General features: G+C 34.8%; 1 protein-coding gene across 4 annotated transcripts in view; it reads right to left on the bottom strand.

The window, feature by feature from the left end:
• Positions 1-17,633, bottom strand: part of Ascc3 (activating signal cointegrator 1 complex subunit 3) — a 295,426-nt gene that overhangs the window by 7,774 nt on the left and 270,019 nt on the right. For all 4 annotated transcript variants that reach the window (XM_010607172.2, XM_010607175.2, XM_010607174.3 and 1 more), the window contains one exon: positions 998-1,149. In XM_010607172.2, coding sequence (XP_010605474.1) covers positions 998-1,149 — 152 coding nt within the window. The remainder of the gene's footprint in view (positions 1-997; positions 1,150-17,633) is intronic.

Below are 17,633 nucleotides of genomic sequence, written 5' to 3'. Positions count from 1 at the left end.
TTGTACTGGTATTCAAACATAGGGCTGCCCTTGTGCTTGCCAGCTAAATCCCTGGCCCTGCAAAGTATCTTAACTGGTGTGAAATGCTTGTATGAAAGAAATGCTTTCATTTAAACATTGCCACTCTTCCTTGTATTATGGGCTATTCTTTTCCTTGGTAAAGTATTTGGAACCATGTACATGTGACTCAAAAGTTAAATACTTTGATGCTAAGACAAACTCTCCTTTTATGCACAGGTTATATTTTGAGCTTTTACAATATACAGATACCTAGGTTTAGATATTGTATAGATGCATGATTTATTTTTGACAATGGATTTCTAATCACTCCTACAGTAACAGAAAACAGTGATTTACTTTATTGTAGTCTTCTCATTATTTCAGTCCTCTTAAATGAGGACTGATATTATAAAAGAATATCTACAAATAGAACAGAAATGTAACAACAAAAACAAAAGCAAGGTGTGCTGTAATCCCAGTACTCAGGAGGCCAAGACAGGAGGATCACCACAAATTTGAGACCAGCCTGGGCTGGGCTATACAATGAGTTCAAGTCCAGCCTGAACTACACAGGAAGATGCTGTTTCAAAAATAAAAGTGTATGTGCATATGTGTGTGTGTGTGTGTGTGTGTGCGCGTATACATACATACATACATATACATAGTGCTACAATTGTAAAGCAATTTAGATAGGAGAAGGTCAAAATGAATTGTGGTTCAGTTGGGGACTGATGACCAAACTGCCAGTGAGATTGTTATGACTCTAGGTCACGTTTTTCTCTGGAAAATGGTCATTTACACTGTAAAAATTTCATTAACAATACACACTTTAAAACATTTTTTGGAGGGAAGTTGGGGATATATCTTAATGGTAGAACAATGCCTAGCATGCCTGAGACTATGAGTTTTATTCCTAGGACCACTTCACCCAAAAGAAAGAAAAAAAAAGATTTTTTTTTGAAATTGAAATAATTACATTGAAAATTAAAACAATTACCTGAAAAGGTGAAGATGGTGCTGTTCTATGTTTGGTAGTGTAAGAAGAGAGGAGTCTTTTAACCACCGGCCCTGGACCACCATCTGAACCAGGTTGGTGACATTCAGGGCAGTAACCAGCCAGCCCTGGTTTGCAGCCACATCCAGCATTGCCTGAAACAAAGAGGGAAAATGTACATGTCACGAGAATCATAGCACTTTCTCTTTCCATCTCTCCATTGGGAACAAAAAATAAACAGAAAAAACAAGCATTATATCTCTAAATTACTGTTAGTCAAAATAGAAACCAGAAAACAAACTACATTTGGATGAGGGAAACAAAGTGAATCTCTCACATTTATTATATTACACATTGCTTCTTACAAAGGGCCGTATACTAAGCTTTTTTAGGGTAGCAAAGATAGCCAGATAATACCGGTATCCAGTAATGAAATGAAGATAAAAACTCAGTGTACTTTGAGAACAAATACCTACGTAATTCACTGTATCAAGAGTATTAGCAGTTGCATTTAGAAACTAAATCTCATACACTCTTGCAAATTTAAAATAAATAATGGTAAGGAAATAGGTTTTCTTGCCAAAAATTTATATTCCCAAAGAGCAAGCTAAAGATAAGGCTCTGGTTCTCACTGACAATAACACAGTACAGGCTAGTGAAGCAGGTAATTGCCAGTGGTACATGTGAAATGAGGAGCAGCTATTCATATTAGTCTATACGTTTAATCTAATGTTCTATGGACAAACAAAAGGCTGCATTTGCTTAAGGCAAAACTAAACAGTGAAATCTTATTTAAACAAAGGGGTAGTTTACACAGGCAAAGCTATTTCAATTAAATTAGATTCTGGAAAATGCTGACTTAAAGACACTTAAGTTGATATCATGATCTTAGGCAGCAGTTTTATACAGTTGTAGGACTATACTCCCTTATTTTGGGATGTTCCTAGCACATCATTACATACAGTGATACTTTAAAAAAAAAGAAATCTCATGGTCAGTAAGATAGTTATAAACTCTTGTACAAAATTGATTAGATTGTAGAAATGACTTTTGCCTCAGCTACTAAAATTAATTTGCCATAATTCTTAGTACTACTGATGCAGACACATGTTCCTTGTAAGCTTTGAATTTCTAATTCTGTGTTCTCTAATTTACAAAATGTAAAACAGTTTTACAAGAACATCTGGCCAATGATCTATAATTTCTTTATATGTATTACAGAGAAATGGATCAAAGTTTTTAGAAACTATATTAATATGATAGAATGGTCAAAATGATCTTTAACACCAATTTGCTAGGCACATATGTAAATCTGAGTGTTAGTATAACAGCTGTGCATGTATATGAGTATGTATACATGTATGAATGTAAAAAGATACGCACATGGTACCTACATGTGTATACATGTATGAACGTACATGTTTGTAAAACTAGGAAAATACATATAACTTTCCTTTTTCTCACAAAGCAGAATGATATATGTCATCTTTGAAGTATATGAGACAAACACATTATGACGAATAATGCTCATAGACAAAAACAAAAACAGTAGTTTACAAATTACAATTCTTGAGTCCTGCTAAGGGACTAGGAAAAGAGAAGTGAATAATTATAACTAAGTACTATGATGACGTTAGAACATGTAATGCAGAGTAACTATGGAAATTTTACTTGTGATTTTACATTACAACTGGACTGGAAATAATTTCCAGACCAAAGCTCACATACTATAAGAGTTGTATGGATGAACCATATGCTTCTAACTTTGAAGTTTTCATGATGAAATAGAAAGATTTCATAAAATTTATGAGTTCCCCACAACTTTTCATTGTATAACATAGATATGAAAATGTAAAAAAAATCATTTGAAGTGCTTATATGAAGTAAATGAAAAGCTGTGTCATGAATTGAAAACTACTATTTATCTTGGTTTAATTTCACAGAAAAAGCAGGGGGAGAGATCAATAACTTGTAATGGTAAGAGATTCTGTGACTGCCCAAATGTAGTGAATTAAATGTTGGTATATGGTTCACTGTTCAACCACTCCCTAGTATGTCTGTTCTCTCTTCTTCTATTGCTTAGTGCAGACTCTCAATGTTCCTCACCCAGAACATTGTAAAAATTCCCTATTCTCATTTAACCTTCCTTCAATCAATACTATATGCTGTTACCAAATGATTTTTTTTTTCAAACAGGTCTCATATATATAGTCCAGGCTGGCCTTGAACTCACAATATAACTTAGGATGATCTTTCTGCCTTAGCTGTCCAGGAGCTGGGACTACGGGCATGTGCTACTATACTTGACCTATCAGCTAAATTTTTAAAATGTAAAACTGATCATGTCATTCTTCTGCTTACATTTTTCGACACACTTATCAGTGGTGTTGAAGAAAAACTAACAATTCTCTGCATGGCAGTCAATCCTACAGTCTATCTGATCTTTTTTCCTTTTGACATTGTACAATATAAGATTACTACATTTCCCCAAATCTATTCTCATTTTTAATTTTTAAAAAATAAATACCATTCTTTCTGCTTTGTCTACCTGGAAAATCCCTGTTCATCATTCACACAGCTCCAATACTAAAACTGTGATGCTTCTCTGATTCCTTTAGATGGGCACAGGCCTTTCTTTCCCTACCCCTCCCTGCTCTTGAGGCACCTCATCACTATCCAATTGGAATTCTTTGCTCACACATCTTTCTTTCAACTATAAGCTCCATGACTGCAAGAATTTGGAATTATTCTTTGTAACTCCACTGCTACCAGAACACATTAAAATATTTTGTATTGAGAATACAGGTAAAAATCCAATAATCACAATGTTCTGCCTAAGTCGATGTGCATCTACCAAAGGTATTACCGAAAACATAAGGTATGGTAACAGATAGGCATAGATATGTATCCTAATTTTCTCCCATTTACAATGTATAAATGTGGGGAAGTTCATTACTGAACCCAGGTTTCTTATTTTAGGAAGGAAATATCTCCTTTTAGTGGTTGAGGATAAAGACTTCTCTTTTATAATATCTTCCTGGCAGATAAGGACATATATATATGCTCTTCCCCCAAGCTGACTTTGGTGACAGGTGGGTAACATGGCTGAGGCTCCTAAGTCACTTCAAAGTCCTTCACTATGTGAAGTAGCTAACATATTGCCTGCTACACAGTAGATCCTAATAGGCAGATGTCTATTTAAAAATTCTTCTATGATAAGATTATAAAGAACATGCTAAAACAATTCATGATTTTTAATGAGGATTTCCTTTGATCATTTTGATGTCAATTTCTAAACTGGGACAAAGCAGAGGGATAAATACTGCCAGGTTGGGCGCAGATGTGTAGGACAGGCAGGTTGGTTTATCAGAGGTGTGGAATCACAAGAAATCCAGGAGATAAGGCCAGAGACAGATTCTGCAGCTCAAGCCAAAATGGATGATGTGGGCCTGGTTCCTACAGTGCTGTTCAGGGGTCAAAACTGCCAGGAAATAGCATGGGGGAAGGTCTCCCACAACCAGGTAAATGGGCCTGAGAGTCCTCGCAGCTTACATTGATACACCTGTGTATGACTGAGTCTAGGGAGGACTCTGGGTTTTACTATCTCTTGTAGTATCTTCCTGGCAGATAAGGACTGATATATGCTTTTCCTTGGAGCCTGGCTTTGGAAACAGCTGGATAAGATGGCTGAGCCTCCAAGTCACCTCAGAGTCCTTTACAAATCATCTCATACTCAACAACAAAAGTTGCTTTATACATTGAAGAAAAATAATCCTGGCAATCTTTAGCACTAACATTAAGCAAGTATTTAATCCTCCTTTACCTCTTAGCCACTTTCCACTTGGCACACTACCTATCAGACAGTATTAGGATAATTCTTAGTAAAGGAGAAAAATAGATAGTGGTTGACTCTTCAGGAGTCTTTATCCTACCAAGTTGAATCAACTTCAGTTGATTTTGGAATCAGTATTCTTTATTACTATAGCTGTGACAGAATGAAACTGTGATTTTTAGCACTGTATTCATTTATAAAATCACACTAAACTAAAACCTTATCAGAATTAACAGGAACAATATGGTTGCTTATCATTTCTTAAAGAGATATGGGTTGGAAAGGAGATGATGAATTTGGGGTTGAATACATTTTAACTGTGGTGCTACTAGTGAGGTGAGAAATTCAGGTGACAATGAGCTCTGCAGAGAAAGTATAGATCACAGCTACGAGTCTGAAGTCCTGGAAATAAAGTGAACAGCTAAGAAGTACAATGAGCATCCTTGCAGTGGAGCGAAGTTACCAGGAGAGAGATCTGGAAAGGCTGGAAAGGCTGTTGGCAGGAGGGGAGATCTAAGGGACTCTGGAAGGTACTGATAAATAATCATGATTAGAATGTATGATCAAGGGTCTACTATTTGTCAAATCTGGTAATCATTTTATTTAAGATACTGAATGCAAGCTTATTTTACAGATGAAGACACTATGGCCACAAGAGTGAAAGAGCTATATCTAAGGATGCATAACTCGGGTAAACAGGCATGGCTGGTATTCAAATTCTGGGCAGCGTGACTCCAAAGGACTTACTTTAACCACTACAGAACAAAGCCTGTGAAGTTCAGTATAAAGGGAAGGTGTACAGAGTTTGAATGAGGTGGTGAATTTGATTACATATGTTAGGAGGAATGTGAGTACTAGATGAAAACATCCCCCCACATCCATGAGAGACTGTTCTGAAGACTGGGGATTAGAGGGGCAAACCCCGTAGACGCTCAAGTCTCTCATTTAAAATGGCATAATGTTTGGATATAACCTGTATCTCCTACTGTACACTTTAAATAATTTTTACTTATAGAACGCAAACATTAAGTAAATAGTTGTGATACTATATTGTTTAGGGAATAATGAGAAAAAGAGCCTGTGTTTTCCTCCTAATATTTTCAATCCACGGCTGATTAAATCCACATGTGCAGAACTGAAAATATGGAGGGCTGATTTAGGAGTTTGGAAGAAGTATAAACTGTGAGTACTTGGTATTGGTTTGAAGGTGGAGTGGTATAACAGGAAGAGAGCTTGAAAGTCTAGAGTGTATGCCTCTAAGTTAACTGTAAAATCTTGGGCAAACTACTTATCTATCAGTGTTCATTTTCCTTATCCAAAAAATGGAGTTTGGTCCTTTTTGCTTTTTTTGAGACAGCATTTAATTATGTAGTTCAGGCTGGCCTTGAACTCCACTTTCCTGCCTTTGTCTTCCGTGTGCTGGGGTTACAGGGGTGTGCCACCACCCTTAACTAATTAGGTACTTTTTATTTTATTTTTTTGGTACTGGGAATCAAACTTGGGACCTTGCGCTTGCGACAGTGGAACTACTGAGCTAAATACCCAGCCCTGATTTTTAAGGCTTCTGTCCATCTTCTTGTAAGCTTTAGTCTTTTAGCAATAAAATGTCAATATACCCTTTCTAAATAATTGTCTTTATTGTTTTTTTTCTGTCTCTACAGGTGGACAATAATACCTTTGATGTCAGGGGTAACATATACTAAATAAAAACTACTATTTTCAGAGGAAGACAAGGGTTTCTGCTACAAAAGCGTGTGGGCCAGGCCCTAGAAAAGGGGTTGGTTCCATTGGTCAAGGAAAACTTGAGTCAGAGAGTCAATGAAGAGAGAGAAGCTTTGGGAAGATAAGGGAAATCAGTGTTAATACTAGAAGGTGTCAAGAATTGCTATAAATTATGTCTCCCATTGGAAAAAGAACCAGGAAGGAGCACAAAAATGTTTAAGACTAAGTGCTGGGCAGAACTGATACGACGACTACAAACTGGAGGAGCTGTGAATTTCAACAACACAACTTTGAAGTAGAGACAATTAGAAATGTTCTGTGATTGTCTCTTGCAATAAAGAATAATTTTAGTATAAAAGCACAGAATTCAGATGGTGACAGTTACCCAGCGAAATGAGAGATTTTATTAGGGTATTCTGACATTACTGAAATGGCCAACTCTGGGGACAATGCTATTTAGAATGATACATGAAGTCATAATGGAACTGAGGACTTAACTGAAGAATCGGGAAGTGGAGAAGAGATGCAAGTTTATATCATAAGAAATGTTCAAAACGACTAATGTAAGTGCTGTTGCCAAAGAGGTTACTCAGACGGTGATATCATGAAGGGGGGGAGTCTGAATTGGATTGGCTATAATGTCTATTAATTAAATGTGGTAAATGTGATTATTATGTCTAAAAGGTCATATGTTGAGCCCACTATGATAGAGCTACACATACACACCTAGATTTTGAGAGATAGTTAAAAAAAATCTGTGGACAATGAAAGTAAAATATAATATGGATAGAAGAAGGAGTCCAAGACAGAAATGGCTGTGGCACCAGAGATTAGGGTGTGCCAAAGCTGTCTGGGGAAGTAGGTGTGACTTGTTAATTACAATATTCCAGAACACATGCAGAGAAAAGTTCCCAAAAAGCCCTGCACATGTATTTTTGAGAACTTGAGCATATTTTCCAATAGGATGACCTAGACCTGACATCAGCCTCAGGCATGGGATCTCAGTATCTCTTAGGACCCGGATGTAGAAGTTCTCATAAGTTTCTCAAGATTTGGTCAGGATAAAAGGACACACATTCTAAGAAGAGCTTTCCTCACAACAGCCCACTCTACTTTCTCCAGGGTGTATTGGAGTATACTGGTACATATTTTGCTATTTTCTCTTTTACTTGGTCCCAAGCTCACTCTGTAGAGCCAGTTTCTATTTCACTCATCATTTCTACTTTTTCAAATAAACTTTGCCACTCCTTTGTGCTTGTTTCATTCAGTTCTTTTAGATGAGAAGAACCTGGAATCTAACTCCAGAAGGAGAGGCGAACAAGCCAAAATACGGTAACACTTGATGGTCAGTTACTGTGAAAAGATACAAATAGTGAATTTTAGAAGGAGCTATCCCGTAGCATTTTGATGTAGCCATCCAGGAAGATCAAAAGCTAGGAAATTTTGCAATAATAGTTGTAAAGACCTAAGGAGGCCAACTTTTATTACTGGGCAATTAAAAAAAAAAAAGAATTAGCCAACAACAGTTTCAGAGGGAAGGGTGAAATGAAGACAGTGTGTGTGAGTGACTATATCTGTATTTCAAAGTGAATAAAAAAGGGAAGAGGAGGGACAAAAGGATTAAAGTGAAAGGAAGAGACAAAAACCAGAAAGAACCATAGAAACATCTTAGAACTTATCCTCAGGGAGGAAATTCAAGATCTTCTTGAGTACCTAGCATCATGCAAAGGTAAAACAAGACACTAACAAAAAAAACAAACAAAACTTTCAAAACAAAAGTAATTCAGAAAATACACTATGTCTAGAAGGAAACGTGTTTTGAGTAGGAGGCTCCTGAAGTCAAAAGCATGATTACAACTTGGATGCTACTCCTGTCCTTAACATTTATTCTAAGTATACTTGAGAATTCCCTGTAGGACTATCAGAGAAGAAGGGACTCAAGGGGAGATGAAGGGAAGGAAAAGAGAAGCGAGTGACCAAAGTATGTTGTATGTATGCATGAATAAGTCAAATGAAACAATTATTCTGCATAACTAACATGAATTTTAAAAAACTTCCTTAAGCTTATCAGGATTAGTCTGAGCACTTAAAGCACAGGTTCACAGAGATGCAACTATTTCTTCAAATAATGAATATATTCATATCTACAGTACTAATATTTCTCTTATCTTCTGCAACTGAAGATTATTAACAGTAAACACTTTAAGCTTGACAATTTCTCACTCTCTATTTTGTTTCAAGTAATGTGGATTATATGTAATCATTATGAAAAGATATGAACAGTCGATTATATAGTTAAAGTAAGACCATGTAGATAGTATGCATGTTTGGTCTGTTGAAAATATTGGTACAGTGGTGTACAGATTATAAAACATTTTAGTAGCTCTCCTTTAATCCTTCACAATACTAGCCATGATGTAGGCATGAGTACTACTTCCTCACAATGTTAAAAATTGATAGCATTAAGGATTAATCTTAGTTTTCTACTTTCAGATCTGTGCTCATTGCACTCATTGCATTATATTCCATTATCTCTGCTGACTTACATATATCCTATCTGGTTTTCAAAGGGATTTGAGGTGGCTTACATATGTTCTCTTCCCCATGCAGAGGGAAAATAAAAACATCAGACAAAATTATGTGTTTAACTGATCACTGTCTGTGAACCATTTTGTCCATACAAGTTCTGAAAACCTAGTTTAAAAATTAATTTAAATTCACCATTTGGTTATAACTACATATCAGTATTTGATCTGTAGGCACTTATCTTTTGAAACGCAACTGAATTCTAGGGTTAAATAACTCAAGGATAAAACAGGAACAATAAGCCTCGTCATCAAATTAGGTCAATTTCACTGCAAGAAAACAGAATCACTGAACCAGGCTCCTAAACAAAAATGACAGTATTAAATTGCATAAAGAGGTATGTTAATAGATGGAAAATAGTCTAGCTCTAAGGTGTGTTAGTAAAAATATGAGAAAATAAAAAAATGGAAATAAAGTATTTGTAAATAGGGAAGGGAGAAGCGGGTGAAGGAAGGGCAGGGGTAAGGGGAAAAAAATGAGAACCAAGACCTGTCATGTAAAGGTACAAGATCCCAATGATGAATGTAACTGTACTGTATACCTAAAATGGACCAATAAACTCAATGAGAAAAAAAAAATTTGTTCTAGCTGGGAATGCTGTACTTGCTAGTAATCCTAGCACTTGGGAGGTTGAGGCAGGAGCACTGCTACAAGTTTGAGACCAGCCTGGACTATGTAGTGAGTTCAAAAAGGCCAGCTTGGATTACAGAAAGAGATCCTGTTTTCAAAAGAAAACAAACAAAAAATAAAACAGCATTTTCCCCTTAAAATCTAAACTTCAATGTAAAAAAAATCAGTCAATTTAACCATCAGTGTCAAGGCTCTGGCCACAGGATGCACATATGCAACTATACAGATGATGTTCCAGCCTTTCTCTCCCTCTTAGCCTTCTACCAACTTGCAGCCTGTTTTCTTCCTCCTTTTTAAGGAACCTTCTCCCACCTAATGTCTCTTGATAGTCACCTTGATTCATCTGGTGACTGTACAGGGGTAACAAGAAGCACATGAAAATAACATCACAGCAAAGGCTGAAGTGGCAGTTGACTTTGCTACTTCTGTTTAAATCAAATGACTAAAGATAATATGTTATTATCAGAATTTAAAAGAAAAAGATGTATGTAGTCCAGAGTGAAATTGCATTTATTTATAAAAACAAAGTTGTTGTTAATAAATGCCATGAGAATGTAAAACACTATAGCAATCATTGCAAACAGTCTGAGAAGTTGTCATAATAAAGAGTAGCCTAAGGAGACATGAAGTTCAAAGTTAATATGGTAGCCTGAATGAGACTGTTGAATAGAAAAAGGATGGTAGGTAAAAATTAAATATTTACTTTGGTTAACAATGTATCAGTATCAGTTATTTATTATAACAAATATAATTTATTAAGGTATGTAAAATGTTAATACTAGAGAAAGTAGGTTTAAGGAATATGGAAAACTATCTTCACACATCCTTGGAAATGTAAAACTATTCTCAAATTAAAAATTGATTTAAAAAATTACAGAAATTCACCCTTGGCAGCCTGTTAAAATCTGCTAGAAAGCAGCCTATTTAAGAGCTCTCAAAAATTTCACAATAATAGAAAGACCTGGAAAAAAGCTTTCCTGACAGAAAGGCACATGCCTTTAAAGGTTCAGGTCAGTGTCAAGTAATGATACAATATTTTGTCAATAATTAAAGTGCTGCCAAGTACATTTACAAGAATCCTTTCCAATAGCAACAGTTGTTCATAGTAACTTTCTCCTAAACTTTTACCCCCAGAAGGTTAGCATTCAGGAAGCTCAGCTGCTGTGTAAGAAACTTAATTAATCAAAAAGTCATTTCCGAGCTGTAACTATGAGTAAAAGCGCTTCAAGTGCACTAGCAAGCCTACAAGTTAATCAAAATGCTAATGCAGTACAAATTAAAATTGTGATTAACATTTCACAGTAGCTGCTTAAGTGAATTGATCACACAAATGGGTTAAGCATTACTCATTTCCTACAGCGCCAACCGGGAAAAGGGTTGTTATGTGGGTCTGAGAGAGGAGCTGGGGGTAGAAGGATCCTTCGTAATAGCATCATATCATCAATAAACCATCACAGAATTGTCACACAAAAGCTTACAGGTAAAGTCACCCAGGAGGAAATAGCTTTCCAAATTATATTATAGTTCTTGAAAGGAGATTGCTTGTAAATCCACAAGAGTAAGTAAAAGTGTTTAACACTGCAAAATCCACACATTTGTGTTAGTTTTGGGCATCAGCTGTGTTGCTTCCTTAGTGAAGATGGTGCCTTGTTTTAGATGCTATTTTGGCCATTCCACTGTAACATGAGTTAACATATAGCTTTGACCATCCAGGGCTATGATTCTCCAGCACAGTACAGTAGAAGAATAAGGCATTAAGGAACAAATTCATTTAGAATAATTTATTTTAAACTACTTTTCCATTAATAAAACTTCATCAGGCCTCTATGGCAAGAGGAGTTCATGATGGTTTGTCCAGGAAGAAACTTAACTTACTTAGATGAATACGTTGGTCTCTATGAGTTTGATAAGGTAACTTGAAAGTTTTTCATTCTGTATTTTTAAAAATAAGTTTGTGGTACATATGAATACATTCAAGTGGGTAGTTGATTCATGTACATGGCGTATCTTAATTCATTTTACAACCCTTTCCCCTCCCTACCAAAATCTCTTGGTCCCCTTCCCACGTGGAAGAGATCAGTCTCCATTTTCCTGTTCTCTTTTATTTCCCACTTTATTTATATGAGTTTCTGATATAAAAGCAACCATATTTCAGCTTGTATGTCTGGTTTATATGGATTAAAGGTGCATCCCATTTTCCTACAAAGGACTCAAATTTATCTTTTTATAGCAGAGGAGTACTCTACTGGTGTAAATACATTTTCTTTATCCATTCATCTTCTGATGGACACAGATGCATTTCTAATGTTTAGCTATCATGAATTATGTTGTTTTGAACATGGATGTTGTGTGTCTGTAATTTTAACTTTTGAGTAAATTCCTAAACAGGAAATAGCTGTGTCAAATGGAATTTCTCTTTTAGTTTTCTAATAAATTTCCATACTGATTTCTATATTTGTTGTACTAGTTTACATTCCTACCAACAATGTAGAAGGGTCCTTTCTTTCCACAGCTCCTCCAACATTTATTATTTGATTACTTCATGATGGGCATTCTTTCTGGAGTAAGATGTAATCTCAATTTTGTTTATTCCTTTTTAGAATATTTTTATTACATTTGAAGTACATAATATTTATTGTGGATGAGTTTGTACATGTAAATAACACATCTTAATACTTTCTCTTCTCCTTGCCCTCCCATCTTCACCCTCCCTGCTCCCTCCAGCTCTTGTTCCCCTTTCCACTTGCAAAAGCTCTATTTCCATGTTTCTTTTTTTTTTAAATCTTTTTCTTTCCCTCTTGCTCTATTCCCTGTCTCTTCCCACTTGAAAAACTCTCTCTAGTTGCTACATAATTTGCATTTCTCTAATGGCCAACAATGGTAAACATTTTTTCATATATTTATGGTCATTTGTATTTCTTATTCTGAGAAGTGTGCATTTCCATTGCCCATTTTATGGCTAGGTTTTTTATTTTGGCAGGGTCTAATTTTTTTGAGTTCTTTAGTTTAGATAATTGTCCCCTGTCCCAACTGTTAAAATTTTTTTTCCCATTTCGTGCGTTGTTTCTTCATTCTGTTGGTTATTTCTCTTCCTGAGCAGAGCTTTTTTTTTTTTCGTACTGGGGATTGAACTTGGGTCCTTGTGCTTGCAAGGCAGGCCATCGAACGGCTGAGCTAAATCCTTGGCCCCTAGAGCTTTTTAATTTGACATAATCCCATTTGTTGATTATTGATGTTATTTCTTGTGCAACTGGGGTTATGTTCAGAAAATCTTTGCCTAGGCATATGTCTTCAAGAGTTTTATCTTCCATGAGGTTAAATGTTTGTTTTAATATTCAGACATTAGATCCCTTTTGCTTTTAGTTCAGTAAATGGTGAGAGATGATTCCAGCTTCAATCTGCATGTCGACTGCCAGTTTTCCCAGTTCCATCTGCTAAAGAGGTTATTATTCCTCTAGCTTGTTTTTGGCCCTTTTGCCAAAGATGAGGTGGCTAAATGTGTCTGGGGTTGTTTCTGCATCCTTTATTCTATTCTACTGGTTCACATGTCTGTTTTTGTGCCAATACATTGCTTTTATCAGCTTTGTAATATAACTTGAAATCCAGGATAGTGATGTCGTCTACCTTGCTCTTGTTGCCCAGGATTGCTTTTGCTATTCTGGGTCTCTTCTGATTCCATATGAATTTTAGGATTATTTAGTTCTATAAGGAATGTCACTATGATTGCCTTAAGTCTATATATCAGTTTTGGTATGATAGCCATTTTGACATTGGTTCTACCTACACAGGAATAGAGGCTATCTTTCCATTTTCTAATGTCCTCTTGATCTCTTTTTCTCAGAGTAGTGTAGTTTTCCTTCTGGAGGTCTTTCATTTCTTTGGTTAGGTTAATTTTTTTTCAGCTTTAATTGAGTTTATTGGTACATTTTAGGGATACAGTACAGTTACATTCATTGTTGGGATCTTTAAGCACTGCATTTAGGGTTTTTTTTTTTTTTTTGGATGCCACTCTCAGTATTGTTTTCCTAATTTCTTTCTCTGTGAGTTCATTTGTTGTCAACAATGCTTTTTATTTTTGTGTGTTAATTTTTTATCCTGCTACACTGCTAATTTTGGTTAATTCTAGGAGTCTTTAAGTGGAATTTTTAGGTCTTCTATGTAAATGATCATGTGATATGTAAATAATTATTGTTTGACTTTTTTCCTTTCCTATATGTATCTCTTTATTTCTTTCTCTTGCCTGATTGCTCTGGCTAAAGTTTAGGTACTATAGTGAAAAAGAGTGGTAACTGTGGACATCCTTGTCTTATTCATGGTCTTAGGGGAAGCTTTTAGCTTTTCTCCATTTAATATGGTATTGGCAGTAGGTTTGTCATAAATGGCTCTTATCAGATTGAAATAAGGTTTCTATGCCTATTTTCTTCAGGTTTTTAAAAATCATTAATGGGTGTTGGATTTTGTCAAAAGTATTTTCACTATCTATTGATATGATCATGTGAATTTTCTTTCTCTTCTTTATGTTGTGTATTAATTACACTTATTGATTTGTTGAACTATCCTTGCATTCCTGGGATGAAATCTACTTGGTCATGATGTATAATTTCTTAATGATTTGTTGCATGCTAGGTCACTTGAATTTTTTAAACAAATAGACTACATTTGTTGATAGATAATTCAGATCTGGCAGAAAGTCTTAAGAATATCATAAGAATATATCACATACATACATACATACATACACACACACACCTATCATTTCAATCTTCTATGAAAGAAGGAAAATGTGAAATACTTATTTCATTTGTCCATGATATCCTGAGATCTGCTTTATGCCCGTCATTTTAACAGTCAGTAATGTTATAATTATTGATGTTTTCAGCATATCTCCAATGATACAAAAATCTCCAATGTATGCTTATAGCACTACTATTCCTTGAAACAGACATTATTTACTGATAATCTTTACTCATCTTATCAAAATGATTTGAAGGTTTCTGAAAATTATTGTGCAAAAACTGTCTATAAAAATATTTCTTTGTTCCAATTATAAATATTCAAAAATTTGAAAGGCTTCTACTAAAATAATTAAAAAGATTTCATCTCCTATTTGCTATATTAAAACATTTCCTATAAGTATTGGATTAAGAATTTTACTAAATAATTCTTTTATTAAGCTCAGCAATACTTGATCTGTTTTCACTGCTAATGCATTTGACTCCAATTCTGAAGCTCATTTGCTCAAAAGACACTGACATTCTTAAATGTGCTGCAAACTCACTGCACCTGTGCCTAGTTGAACAGTCCTCAAAGGTTGGAAAAGCCTTGCTCCAACAGCAGTTCTACCTCTGTCAACAAATATTTCTGTATTTCTTAATTTACCACAAACAGGAATCATTTTAAAAAGAATATAGACCCATTTTATAGTCACGTTATTTTTCAGTTAAATGAATTCAAAAGATTCCTTCATTCTGTTTTTTTGAAGTGCTGGAGATCAAATCCACAACCTAGTGTATGTTCCTGTGTCTTTTATTCTCAGGCACATACTTAATCTTATGAATTAACATACTTTGAAAAGTAGAATGAAGATGAAATGTGTTTTCAGAACTGCTGTGTATACAGAAAAACATATACCACAAGTCATATGATGTAATATACTTAGTTTCTTAGAAGTTAAGTTCAGGCTAAATAATTGTAATAATAAGCCTTTAAAGAATTTTGAAAGTTAACAAGGTTACCATTTCAAATTATCTACTATTTATTACCCCCCTCCTCCTATTTATGCAGTTTATTGAAGATGGTTTTGGCCAGCATCTTTATGAGAACTGATAAAGCATATTAGAACACTTTAGCATAGTTTGGGTCACATGAGCTATGTGTTATTATCTCAAATGTGAAAGAACAGAATGGCTGACAACTCAGTAGTTCAAAAAGATTTAAAATTAATGAAAATATGGGCAACCCCCTTTCAGATTTCCCTTCTGTCTCTCAGAAAGAAGCTTTCTTTCCCTCAATAAATTTTTCCTACTCTTAAAAAAATAAAATGAAGGAAAATAATGTAAAATGAAAGCTTTTATATTAAAGTTAGATTAAGAATCTATCAAACAATAAAAATATACCCATCAAACAACAGCTCTTTAAAGATAATGCTTTCAAGTACTGAATCACCTAGAATATTTTTAAGGCAGCTGTTGGGTTTACCTATGTTTATTTCATCAGGTAATGGAATGTGAGTCCATGTTAACATGTGCTCTCATGTGTAGCAGACAGATCTTTACATGTGTCCTCAATAGTGAAAAAGTGATATTGGCTATCTTTTGGGGGAACTGATAGCTCTATATTGCAAGGCATGGAAACTCTGAACTGTCTATTGCTATGAGAAATTTAAAGCTTTTCAGGGAGGGCTAGTGGAAGAAAAAAAAAGGGGCAGTAGGACTTAGGTACTGAAAGAACTCAGCCTAAAGAGATAAAGTTAAAAAAATGACAGAGGAACACAAAACAATGCGTGTGGGTGTGCTTAACAATAAACACATGCAGAGGTTATTCTGGCGTGCATACTTAAAATCACTCTTTTATTTATTAGTATGCATATATACTTTTTATAATAAGGACCTCTTATAATTATGAAGATGCTCTTCTTCCCACTAAGCAGTTCGATCTTTTCTTTCATGATTTGCAATGTGTTTTGGTGAGAATATGAGGAAATAAATGGTTAATTCCTTGGCTTATGCAGCGTAATCTAAAAACTTGAGAAAGACCACAAATATTTCATACAAAAAAGCCAACCAGCATATCAACTGGACACTGTAGAGTGATATAATTAAAGCAGTTACAAAAAAAAAGTCCTTCTTAGAAACTGGTTAAAGAAATTATAGGCAGACTGTTGAAAAGGGAACCAGAGTAATTAAAGGGGAGGCAATTTAGTATATATTAAAAAGAAATAATTAAAAAAATTATAGTGGCACAGTTTGTAATAGCTAAAACTTGGAAACAGCCCAAATGCACATCAATTGGAGACTGGATAAAGAAGATGTGGTTTTTAAATAAAATGGAGCACTACTCAGCCCAAAAGAATGAGAAACTACAGACATTTATAGCTAAGTAGATGCACATTGAGGACATACTCTTAAGTGAAATTAGTAGGACACATGTATAAATACCATATAGTTTCTCTGGTGTGATAAACTAAACATGTAAATAAGGGTCAAAATGTATAACTGATATTCTGTAATAGGAAGGAAAGGTATTGGGCAAATGGCAGGGGTAGGGGAAAGGTAAAAAGGGAAGAGAAAAAATAAGAGAAAAGGGAAAAAGTGGAAACAAAGTCTGTAAATAGGGAAGGGTGGAAGGTAGGTTGGCGAATTGGGAAAAAATAAGAACCAAGATATTAAAAGTACAAGTAAAAGTACAAGTTCCTAAAGATGAATGTAACTGTACTGTATATCTAAAATGTACCAATAGAAATATTTAAAAATATTTATGGTCCAGTGGGAATTCCTGGCTGAAAAATATAGAAATTTCTGTGAATATTTCATATTTTAAAACAAATTCTCAAGTGAACCTGAATACAATTTTTAACCTATTTTTATAAAATACTTTTATAATATATCTAAGCTTATGCTGAAAACAGCTTTTTCTTTCTGATATAATTTTGGGAAAGTTGCTTAGTCTTTATTTGTAAAATGAGAATTTTAGTATATCATTAGACTCTGGAAATTCTTAAAAAGGATCAGAGATATTTGAGCAAGGAATTCCCAGAATCTCTATTTGGTTTCAGTATAGATCATGTCAACAAATACCTTCAATAGTGTTACTGAACTTCTCTGAATACCAACTTCTTTTTGTATATAGATTAAAAAAAAAAAAAAGGGC

The sequence above is a fragment of the Fukomys damarensis genome, unplaced genomic scaffold (genome assembly GCF_012274545.1).
Source record: "Fukomys damarensis isolate Sample0158 unplaced genomic scaffold, DMR_v1.0_HiC HiC_scaffold_14, whole genome shotgun sequence".
NCBI classification, from domain to species: Eukaryota; Metazoa; Chordata; class Mammalia; order Rodentia; family Bathyergidae; genus Fukomys; species Fukomys damarensis.
The sequence above is the reverse complement of the archived record's forward strand: the minus strand, read 5'-3'. Positions and strand labels throughout refer to the sequence as shown.